The following is a 12030-nucleotide window of genomic DNA, read 5'->3' as shown; positions in this document are numbered from 1 at the left end:
AAAGCACCCAGCACCTGCTGCAGGGCCTGGCACCCTGAATCCATTCAGTGACACACACTCTTAAGTGAGCACCTATTGTCTCCAAGGCCCAAACTATAAAACAAACAGGTGAGTTAATAATGCTACCATCCTCAAGAAGCTGACCAATAAACTGGCCAATGAGACAGGGGTAGGGACACCTTGAGAACCAAGAGGAGTGTCCGGCTTTCGAGGGTGAGAGAAAGAAGATTGAAGAGTGAGAGCATTCCAGGCAAGGGCATTAAGAAGACTGTTCAAGCCAGGCCCAGTGGCTCACACCTATAATCCCAGCACTTTGGTAGGCCAAGGTGGGTGGATCGCTTGAGGCCAGAAGTTTGAGAATAGCCTGGGCAACATAGTAAGACCTCATGTCTACAAAACATTTAAAATAAAAATAAGCCAGGTGTGGTAGTGCACACCTATGGTCTCAGTTACTTGGGAGGTTGAAGTGGGGGGAATCGCTTGAGCCCAGGAGTTAGAAGCTGCCACAAGCTGAGTGAGCCCCTGCACTCCAGCCTGGGTGACACAGCGAGACCCTGTCTCAAAAAATAAATAAAGCATAAAAAGATTGTTCAGTAATATCTGTGTGTGTGTGTGTGTGTGTGTGTGTAGGTGGGGATCACCTGTATCACCCTTACCCTATCACCCACCTCCCTAGACTCACTGAAGTCAGGATGCTCAAGGGACATAACCCCCTCGACCCCCAGTATGAAGCAGGTGAGGCTGTTGGAAAGGTGGCTGGCCAGGCAACTGCAGACTCCGGCTCTAACTGTGGGCTGGCCACCTGGAGCAGTCATCTGGACAGCGACTTGACTCACGCCTGACCCACACCTGGCGCTGTGTTCAGCTGCTGAGTGGGACACAGAGCACAGTAGGCAGTGCCATCCCTGGGGAGCTGAGAACCTGGGAGCAGGATGAGCCTGGCCCAGGCTAAAGGGCTGAGTTATATTTCTAGGCAGCACTGTGGGCTTAACATCGTCAAGAGGGTTGGGATATCCCAACAAGGGGATGATAAAAACAGCCCATAAACAAAAAAGCCAGCACTCCTTTTTTATTTATTTTTATTTATTTATTTATTTTTTCCTGAGAGTCTCACTCTGTCACCCAGGCTGGAGTACAGTGGTGTGAACACAGCTCACTGCAGCCTCAACCTCTCGGGCTCAAGCAGTCCTCCCACCTCAGCCTCTGAAGCAGCTGGGACTACAGGCTTATCCCACTACACTCAGCTAATTTTTGTAGAGACAGGGTCTCACCATGTGGCCCAGGCCGGTCTCGAACTCCTGGGCTCAAGCCATCCTCCCGCCTTGGCCTTCTCCCTCTAACTTTCTAAGATAAAACCTAAAAGACACATTCTCTTCCCAGGAATATAGCAAGAAGTGCCCAATCACCAGCCCAAATTCCTCTCCTGGCAAGACCAGAGGAGACCAGTAGGCAAAAGCAAGAGGCGAGCGCTATATGGGTAAAGGAGAGGAAGTGTGCCCACGGCTTCAGAACACAGAAACAAAACACCTTTACAGAGCAAGGAGACGCCGTACCATGCCAGCAACTTTCACCTCCATCTGTCCAAGTATTTCTTTACCTAAATATTTACTTGTTCAAATGTATGTTGACTCTAAGTCAGACACTGTTCCAGGCATGCAGCGCCTGCTCCCATGGAATTTACTGTAAACATCACCCACTGCTTCAACGTGAGATTGGTGACAGTGTTCCAAGGAAAATAGCCTAGACGTTAGGTCAGTTCTCAAGGTCACCCATCTGGGACTGAAACTCAGGCCCTTCCAGGCCTCCCCAGGCAAGTACCGGTGGACCCATGGAGTCTAGTTTCCCAGTGCAGGCTACAAGTTTCTCCAGTTTCCTCCCAGTACAAATGAAGAACAGCTGGCCGGCGCCACCCTCAAGAGGAGCACACAGCAAGCGATGTGGCTCCCAGCACGGTGCAACCATGCTCCTGCTCCACTCCCAGACTTTTCCTAAGAAAGGCAAGGCTGTGGGGTGTGGTGGAGGAGATACTAAATCAATGGTAAAAAGGCAAAGACAATCAAGTAGCCAGAAGCAGCTTACTGGCTGTCCATCCCACTCCCGGGGCCACCTTTGTTCGCTTCTAGCAAATGGAGCGGTGAGGAACCGCGGCTCTCTTGGTGAGAAGGCCCCCACACCTGAGCCCGGCCACAGACCGAGTGCTCCTTCCCCGCACAGGCAGCTCAGGCACCTGTCTGCATCTAGAAAGCCACAAGGTGGGAGGTAACCCCGTGTCACCTGCATTGGCTGAGAAGTGAGGCACAAGAGGCTTTGAGGAGACCAAGCAGCGGCTATGCCAGCCTTGCCCTTCCACAGAGAAGCAGCCCCGGGCAAGCAACCCCGGTCCCTGGGCCTCCTTTCATCTGCAATTAGAGATCATGCCGACTTCCTCCTAGGGCCAGGCGAGAGTGAAGGGGGACCGGGCGTGTCAGTCATCCCACACACTCTAGGCGCTCAATGGCAGGTCTGTGTAGGCGCGTGCGCAGGAGCCATCAGCGGGGATGGCGTGTTGGGAGCCTGTGTTTTCTGTCTACGCCGTGTTCTTCAGTTTGATTTGTTCAACATTTTAAACAGAAAAACCTGGGTTTCCAGCTTCTCTTGGAATAGAAGATGTGGCCACGGCGAGCCAGAGCTGCTCAGGAGCCTCTGGCCAGGGGTGGTCTGTCCTGCACAATCCCCTCCACTCCGCCACACTCCAGCACACCTGCTACTTCAGCACTTGCATTGTCTGTTCGCAGGCGCAGATCTAGGTTTGGAGGGCTTGGAGCTTACACAGTTTGGGGAATTCTCTCCAAGAAAAAAACTATTATGAAAACAAAGTACAAGTCGGGGGGCTATGATCTGTCTCCTTCAGCAGAATGTAAAGCTCATGGAAGTGGGTACCACCTCTTCTAATTACCGCTCTGTCTCTAGTGCCTACGACAGTTCCTGGCACTGAGTAAAACACTCAGATTATTGAATGAAAGCTTTTTTCAATTATTTTTTATAAAGATTACATGAGAATTATTATTGCACTTAACCAAGAGGAAGGTAGGAGGCTGGGGAGACGGGCCCAGACTCGTCCACCTAAACAACACAGAGCTGCGACTCGGACTTATGTGTCCGAGGCTGCTACCTGTCCCTGAAGGCAGAGGACAGCTGGAGAGGCAGGACGCAATCCTCCCTGACCTGGTGGAGCAGGTTCCACAAGCCACGGACACTCATCAGGGCTTTCTCAAAGCCTCTCAAGTCTTAAGAAATAAACCCAAAGTCCCCTCCCTCAAGATACCACACACTTCAACGCCTGTTTGCACTTCAGCAGTTACTCAGGGCTTCTTGCTCTTTCCCTCCTTTGTCTCATTAACAGAAACTGCCGGCAACTTCCGATTCCAAAGCAATCAGAAGCCAGCCGAGCCATGCAGCACTCGGCTCCCACGGAGAGTGCCTGGCCCAGGAGGGAATCTTTGCCACCACTTTCTGAAGCATAGTTACCCGGTGCAGGGCACTATCAGGTGCCTGCCTAGTGCTGCACCAGGCACTTTACCTATGTTTTACATCCTCCTCCCATGACCCTACAAGAAAGGTATTACAGCCGCCACCGTACGGACAGGACACCGAGGCCCAGCGAGGCTAAGACGCTTCCTCCTGAAGGGACATAGCAATCCTGTTATTCACCAAAGGTAGAGAAGGCAAAACCTAAATGCTTCCTCTAAATCCCACTTCCGAGGTATACTTTCCAGATCTCCACCCCCCAAAAACTGACATTGCCACACACATTCACAGGGGCCTCTGACTCTCCTTTGAAAATGCAAGGGAAAAGGGCCAGCCCTCTGAACTGTCACAGAGACATGAAAAACAACGCAGCCTCCTTCAAAGCAAACCTCCTATGTAAGAAAATCCTACCTCCTCCACAGGAAACATGAAGAAATAAAGTGAGGTTCTATTACCATGATCAATCACTGCTCAAAATTCCTAGTTCCACACACAATCCAAAGTACCCAAGAGCTGGAAATACTTGGAGCCACTCTTCTTTCAGAAAATGCTACTCAAGTAGCATCTGATGCTAAAAAGTTAATCCCGGCCGGGCACGGCCGCTCACGCCTGTAATCCCAGCACTTTGGGAGGCCAAGGCGGGTGGATCACTTGAGGCCAGGATTTCAAGACCAACCTGGCCAACATGGCAAAACCCCATCTCTGCTAAAGAAAAATACAAAAATTAGCCAGGCGTAGTGGCACATGTTTGTAGTCCCAGCTACTTGGGAGGCTGAGGCAGGAGAATCACATGAACCTGGGAGGCGGAGGCTGCAGTGAGCCAAGATCGTGCCACTGCACTCCAGCCTGGGCGACAGAACCAGACTCCGTCTCAAAAAAAATGTTAGTCCTTAAAAACAGAATATCCAAGTCAAGGAAGTGCAGTGGGCATGAGATACACATAAGCACAAACACCGGCCCAGGGAGCTCGGGCACTCAGAGATGCTGCCTAGATAGAAAGGATCACCTCCATTTCACACCGGGGGAGACCCACAGAAACACCTCAGCGCAACCAAGGCCGACGGTCACATGCTGTCAAAGCTACACGCAGGAAAGACTCTGCTTCCAGTTAAGTCTCCAGTTCCAACAGCAAGAAAGGCAAGAAAGCAGCCACAAACCTGTCCATGAACAGGAGCGCAGGGGAGATGGCCATCATGTCTACTGTGACCTCGCAGCTCCGAGGGGCCGGCTGCAGAAGCACGGACTCTCCCCGTGCCGCATTCCTGGCACGCCAGAGCCACAGTCCCGGGGAAACTCCATGGGTGCACTCGGAGCCCCGCCCCTCGCGTCTGCCAGATGAAAGCAAGCTGGACCCAGCAGGCCGGCGGAAAGGCGGGGGCGGCAGGGCGGGCCTCCCCAGTCACAGGGAGGGAGGAGTGAGCGCAAAGTCTGGGAAGCAAAGCCTGAGTGACGGGTTCTCGGGCCTGGGACACGGCTCCGCACCACATGCCGTGGCAGGGCAGGCTACCAGGCACAAAATCCACCGGGACCTCGGACCTGGAAAAGCGCCAAGCACACAGCACGTCCAGGCTACCTGTCACAAAACCCACCGGGACCTCGGACCTGGAAAAGCGCCAAGCACACAGCGCTTCCTGAGCGTCTGCAGTGTGCCAGGCACTGTGCCTTGTGAAGCAGCGGCCAGGTCTGCCGTTGAGTCACAAGCACAGAACCGTGAAATTAATCCAAATACCTACACTAGAACCATCGCTCTGGATTCCCCCTCACTCACTTCAAATGCTGTTGAAGACAAAAACGAAAACCCAGAGCTAACTAACAACCTCATGTCCCCCAGAACTGATCTATTCTTATGGCTGGGCGTGGTGGCTCACACCTGTAATCCCGGCACTTTGGGAGGCCGAGGTGGGTGGAACACGAGGTCAGGAGTTCAAGACCAGCCTGGCCAAGATGGTGAAACCCCGTCTCTACTAAAAATACAAAAATTAGCTGGGCATGGTGGTAGGTGCCTGTAATCCCAGCTACTCGGGAGGCTGAAGCAGAGAACTGCCAGAAGCCAGAAGGCAGAGGGTGCAGTGGGCCAAGATTGCACCATTGTACTCCAGCCTGGGCAACAGAGCAAGACTCTGTCTCAGAAAAAAAAAAAAAGAAAGAAAGAAAGAAAAAAATAGTTAGCTAGGCGTGACAGTGGGTGCCTGTAATCCTAGGTACTCGGGAGGCTGAGGCAGGAGAATCACCCAGGAGGCAAAGATTGCAGTGAGCCAAGATCACACCACTGCACTCCAGCCTGGGCGACAGAGTGAGACTCCATCTCAAAAACAAAACAAAAACAACAACAACAAAAAAACTGGTCTAAACCACAAGCATGCACTATGGGTTGGTTCCCCTTGGAGCCAACGCCATTCAGTTATGTCACCTAGCCCCTGCAGAATCATCCTCCTCAAGCCCCAGCCAGCATCCTCTAACAGTCAGCTCCATCATCCCTTAAAAAAGAAAACACCTGTCTGTGTGTTTGTATGTATGCAAGGCACCAAAGAAGTCTGCTGAGAGGCACAGGGTGAGAAGCAGAAAAGGGAATTTTACTTTTATTTCATAGATGTCTGCACTGTGTTTTAAAAAACCAAACAAGCACATATTACTTTTGCAATTTAAAAAACCCTGGACAATCAAATACAAGAGCTGGCCTGGCAGAGAGTGGTCCTGAGCACCCAGTCTGTGCCTGGCCCAGGGGACCAGAGGGGATGAAACTGACAAAATCCCTGCCCCAGGACAGCCAACATTTGATTCGGGGAGGGGGCCAATTAATGAATACGATCAAACCCTGTGGTTCTCAAGTGGGGAATCTGGACCAGCAGCGGCATCGCCTGGACACTGGCTAGAAACACAAATTTCTTGAGTCCCATCCAGACCTATGGAACCATAAACCCCGGGTGGGATCCAGCAATCTCTGGTTCAACGAGCCCTGCAGTGGCTCCGATGCACACCTGGATCTGAGAACCACTGTTCTGAATGGCCGCATGCACTTAGAAAGGTGATTCCTGCTGTCCTACTTAACACTTCTCATCGGTTCCCACTACCCAGGGAGTTTCAAACCACATCTGGTCTAGCACATCAGCTATGGGTGGGGCCCAGAGCAGTCACTCCACAAAGGGGCATAACCACGACGACAGCCTATCAGCCAAAGCCTTCCCAGCCCTGCCGCCTCATCGCCAGTCTCTTTCCCAAATACAGACCCTGCAGCCTCGTGTTCCCACGCCTCTCCAAATCCTTCCTCAACACTCAACAGTCACATTTTATATATTATACCTCAACAACAACAACAACAAAATTAAGTCAATAATTTAGAAACTCACAAAGAAAACTCCAGGTCAAATGGCCTTACTGGTGAAGTCTTCCAAACATTAAGGAAGAAATACACTCACAGAACAGAACTTTCACTAGCCCTCTCCTCCACCATTCCACCCCCTGGGGAAATGTATTAGATCATTCGACAAATATATTTATTGGCATCATTTAATCATAAGAAACAGACTTATTCAACAAGGACTTTCTGATGTCCCTTTGAGGATCATCTGACAAAGTTTGTGAGGGAGGGGGTGAAGGTGAGTACATGAACACATTTTTTTAAATTCCCTTGTGAAAGTGTTTTATTACCTTTTTAATTTTTTTGTTGTTAATGAAAATAAGGTCTCACTATGTTGCCCAGGCTGGACTCGAATTCCTGGGCTCAAGCAATCCTCCCCCATCAGCCTCTGGAGTAGCTGGGATTGCAGGCTACCACACCCAGCTATTATTATGTTTCAATTCATATACAATAAAATGGACTTTTCTGAATACAGTTGTATGAGGGTTTTTTATGTTGTTGTTGTTGTTGTTTATTTTTTTTGAGATGCAGTCTTGCTCTGCCGCCCAGGCTGGAGTGCAATGGTGCCATCCTGGCTCACTGCAACCTCCATCTCTTGGGTTCAAGCGATTCTCCTGCCTCAGCCTCCTGAGTAGCTGGGATTATAGGTGCCTGCCACTACACGCCGCTAATTTCTGTATTTTTAGTAGAGACGGGGTGTTTCACCATGTTGGCCAGGCTGGTCTCAAACTCCAGACCTCAGTTGATCTGCCCGCCTTGGTTTCCCAAAGTGCTGGGATTCCAGGCATGAGCCACTGCGCCCACTCAGTTCTACGACTTTTAACACACTGGTAGGTTCATGTAATCACCAGAGAAAAATCTTATAGAAACTCTTTGAGAAAACAGAAAGTAGAACTCTCCCAACCCATTTTATAAGGCCAGCATAATTTTGATATCAAAACCAAAAGGAAAATTACAGCCCATACCCTTATAAATATAGACAGTAAAGTCCCAAACAAAATATGCAAATCAAATCAATGATAAATGTAAAGTATAATATATTATGAATAAGTTGGGATTATTCTAAGAATGCGAAGTTAATTTTACATTAGAAAAATACGTTATTTACCATGTAAAGGAGAAAACATAAGTTATCAATAGATGCAGGAAAAAAGCATTTAATAAAATACAACAGTCATAATTTTTTTAAAACACCTTTACTAGGACTAAAAGGAAACTTCCTTAATCTAATAAAGGTATCTAATAAAGAGTAAGGTATCTGATAAAAGTATCCTATGGCAAACATCACACTTAACGAGGAAATAATGAAAGCTTTCCCAGAGCCCAAGACCCAGACTAGGATTTCTGCCAGTCCCACTTCAATTCAGCACTAAATGGGAGAGCCTGGCCATACAATAAGACAAGAAAACAAAATGAAAGGTGTAAGAGTTGAAAGAAAGAAACTCATTCACAGACAGGACGATTTTCTACAGAGAGGATCCAAATGAACTATGGATAAGCTATTAGAATTAGTAACCGAAGTTAGCAAGGCCTATACACAAAAACTCACTGCATTAGCCATAAAAAATAATGAGTTCACGTCCTTTGCAGGGACATGGATGAAGCTGGAAGCCATCATTCTCAGCAAACTAACACGGGAACAGAAAACCAAACACCACATGTTCTCACTCATAAAGGGGAGTTGAACAATGAGTACACATGGACACAGGGAGGGAACATCACACAACAGGGCCTGTTGGAGGTGGGGAGCACGGGGAGAGGGAGCATTAGGACAAATGCCTAATGCACGTGGGGCTTGAAACCCAGATAACAGGATGATGGGTGCAGCAAACAACCACAACACATGTATACCTATGTAACAAACCTGCATGTTCTGCACATGTATCCCAGAACTTGAAGTAAAATAAAAAATAAAAAAATTCACTGCATTTACAACAAACACTACCCAACCAGTCAAATCTACATTTCTTGACATTTGTAAAACCATCCCAAGCAGTATCCAGGAATAAATTTAATGAAAGAAACATAAGACCTTTACATTTAAAAAAAAAAAAAAAACAAAACTACGAAATGTGGAGAAATGAAAGAAAACCTAAATAGAGATTCAAGGATTCAATTTTTTTTTTTTTTTTTTTGAGATGGAGTCTTGCTCTGTCGCCCAGGTCGGAGTGCAGTGGCGCGATCTCAGCTCTGCCTCGCAGGTTCAAGCGATTCTCCTCCCTCAGTCTCCCAAGTAGCTGGGATTACAGGCACCTGCTACTACGCCCAGCTAATTTCTGTATTTTTAATAGAGATGGAGTTTTGCCATGTTGGTCAGGCTGGTCTCAAACTCTTGACCTCAGGTGATACACCTGCCTCGGCTTCCCAAAGTGCTGGGATTATAGGTGTGAGCCACCGTGCCCGGCCATGAATTAGAAGTCTTCATGTAATAAACACTGATCTATAAATTCAGTGCAATCCCAAACCAAACCCTTGCAAATTTCTTTGTACAATCTGCCAAACTGATTCTAAAATCTATATAGAAATGAAAAAGACCAAGACTAGCCAAGACAACCTTCCAGAACAAAATAGAAGGGCTCCCTCCCAAGTGCTGGGATTACAGGCGTGAGCCGCTGCGCCCAGCCTTTTTTTGTTTTGTTTTGTTTTGAGACAGATTCTGACTCTGTTGCCCTGGCTGGAATGCAGTGGCAAGATCTCAGCTCACTGCAACCACCACCTCCCAGGTTCAAGTGATTTTCCTGCCTCAGCCTCCCAAATAGCTTGGATTACAAGTGTGCGCCACCACACCTGGCTAATTTTTTGTATTTTTACTAGAGACGGGGTTTCACCATGTTGGCCAGGTGATCCACCCGCCTCGGCCTCCCAAAGTGCAGGGATTACAGACGTAAGCCACCACGCCCGGCCAGGAGATGGCCAACATGGTGAAACCCCATCTCTACTAAAAATACAAAAATTAGCCAGGCGTGGTGGCTCACACCTGTAATCCCAGCTACTTGGGAGGCTGAGGCAGAAGAATCGCTTGAATCTGGGAGGCGGAGGTTGCAGTGAGCTGAGATCTCACTACTGCACTCCAGCCTGGGTGACAGACTCCGTCTCAAAAAAAAAAAAAAAACCAAGATACCCCTACCTTGTCACCGGAATGACAAAAAGAAAAATAAACTGACAATATCACCTTTCGGAAGGATCAAGAGCAGCCAGCATCACCACACACCGCGAGTGGGACCCACGGGGGACCCGCCTGTCCCACCCCAGGCACGCACACGCCAGTGACATCCGTAAGAACACCATGATGGGCATTATTTGTAACCATTGGACCCTGAACAAATCAAACCTCCACACATGTGAGAACAAAGAGTGGGATACCCATAGAGCCGAAAACTAGACAAAAATAAATGGATGCTACTGCTATGCAAAACCTCCCAGGGTCAGTTTGCCAGTGTTGAGCAAAGAAAGCCAGACACGAGAGAGCATAATGGATGAGTCCATTTACCTAAAGAAGGCAGAGCTCATGTGTGGTGACAGAGTCAGAACAGTGGTTACCCATGGGGAGTGAAATGCTGACAGGGAAGGAACCCAAAGGAGACTTCTGGGGGTTCTAGTCATAGTCTCTGTACTGATCGAGGTGGCAGACACATGAGTGTATTCACTTCATGTACTTAAGATCTGCAGGCTTTGCTCTCCTTTACATAAAATTTCAATACATGCTAACTCAGCTCAAACCACTCTCCCGTGCAGCCTTCCTGGGCTCATGTGCCCCCTCCCCACGCAGTCCCTCCTCTGTGCTCCCAAAGCACGTCCACATTTATCTCTGACACAGAGCTGGGAGTATTGCATTTTTGTTATTTGCACCTCACCTCCCACTGCATTTGTAGGGCAGGCGGGCTTCCTACTTGGTCTTTGTATCCCCAAGGTCTGACATAAAACCTGCCAGATAGAACTGCATTAAAAGGTATTCATTAACTAACCCTGAAATGACTCTGCCACGTACGTCTCCACTGATGAAGTCACTGAGTCCAAAGCAAGATCTAGTGTTCTCCCTGAAGTCATACTCTCCTTGAAATCTCCTTCAAACACTCTCTAATATTTAAATACAGGAGGAGAAAAGTAAACAGGGATCCACTCTCTAACACCAGCTTAGATTTTTTTTTTTTTTTTTTGAGACAGAGTCTCACTCTGTTGCCCAGGTGGGAGTGCCGTGGCGCAATCTCAGCTCACTACAACCTCTGCCTCCCGGGTTCAAGGGATTCTCCTGCCTCAGCCTCCTGAGTAGGTGGGATTACAGGCACCCGCCACCAGGGGCAGCTAATTTTTTTTTTTTTTGAGACAGGGTCTTGCTCTGTTGCCCAGGCTGGAGTGCAGTGGCACGATCTCGGCTCACTGCAAGCTCCACCTCCCGGGTTCACGCCACTCTCCTGCCTTAGCCTCCCGAGTAGCTGGGACTACAGGCACCCGCCACCACACCCGACTAATTTTTTTGTATTTTTAGTAGAAACGGGGTTTCACCGTGGTAGTCAGGATGGTCTCGATCTCCTGACCTCGTGATCCGCCCGCCTCAGCCTCCCAAAGTGCTGGGATTACAGGCTTGAGCCACCGCGCCTGCCCTAATTTTTTTATTTTTAGTAGCGACGGGGGTCTCACCACGTTGGCCAGGCTGGTCTTGAACTCCTGAACTCAAGTGATCCGCCCGCCTCGGCCTCCCAAAGTGCTGGGATTACAGGCGTGAGCCACTGCGCCGGCCTAATTTAGATTTTTACAAGGAGAGAGAGAGATGGCAGAGCAGAAATGCCCATGTAACTTAGTAAAAAACAGTACTAAGAAAAATACTAATTTATTCTTAATCTCCACCTAATAGTAAGGAAAAGAGGAGAGGAGGAGTTAACAATAAGTTTGTAAGTAGCACAAATTATGAGGGGTCTAGGGATTGCATTTCAGGGCAGGAATGACATTACTATGTTCCTTCCATATTAGAAATCTTCAGGAGTAAGATCTGACCTAAGGTGGGAGGGGATATACGTGGGATTTAGACTCAGGCAGGTCAGGAGCTCAAATCCCAGCTTCGTAACAAGCTGCCTGATATTAGGCAAGAAATGAACCTCTCTAGCCTCAGTTTTACCATCTGTAGAATGGAGATATCATCAATCAGTTACCATCAGGATTTGTGTCTG

The 12030-nt window shown here is 48.6% G+C and overlaps 1 protein-coding gene across 4 annotated transcripts in view; it reads right to left on the bottom strand.

Moving 5' to 3' along the window:
- The window catches only part of TBC1D14 (TBC1 domain family member 14), a 124376-nt gene that overhangs the window by 72115 nt on the left and 40231 nt on the right, over window positions 1-12030 (bottom strand). The window contains exon 1 of one of the 4 annotated variants that reach the window (XM_024928482.5): window positions 4665-4838. The exons of the other annotated variants lie outside the window; for them this stretch is intronic. Within the exon in view, the coding sequence (XP_024784250.1) occupies window positions 4665-4702 (38 nt within the window). The 5' untranslated portion in view covers window positions 4703-4838. Of the gene's footprint in view, window positions 1-4664; window positions 4839-12030 lie in introns of those variants that run through there. 4 annotated transcript variants of the gene reach the window in all.

This window comes from Pan paniscus, chromosome 3, assembly GCF_029289425.2.
Source record: "Pan paniscus chromosome 3, NHGRI_mPanPan1-v2.0_pri, whole genome shotgun sequence".
NCBI classification, from domain to species: Eukaryota; Metazoa; Chordata; class Mammalia; order Primates; family Hominidae; genus Pan; species Pan paniscus.
This window is presented reverse-complemented; position numbering and strand designations above follow the sequence as displayed.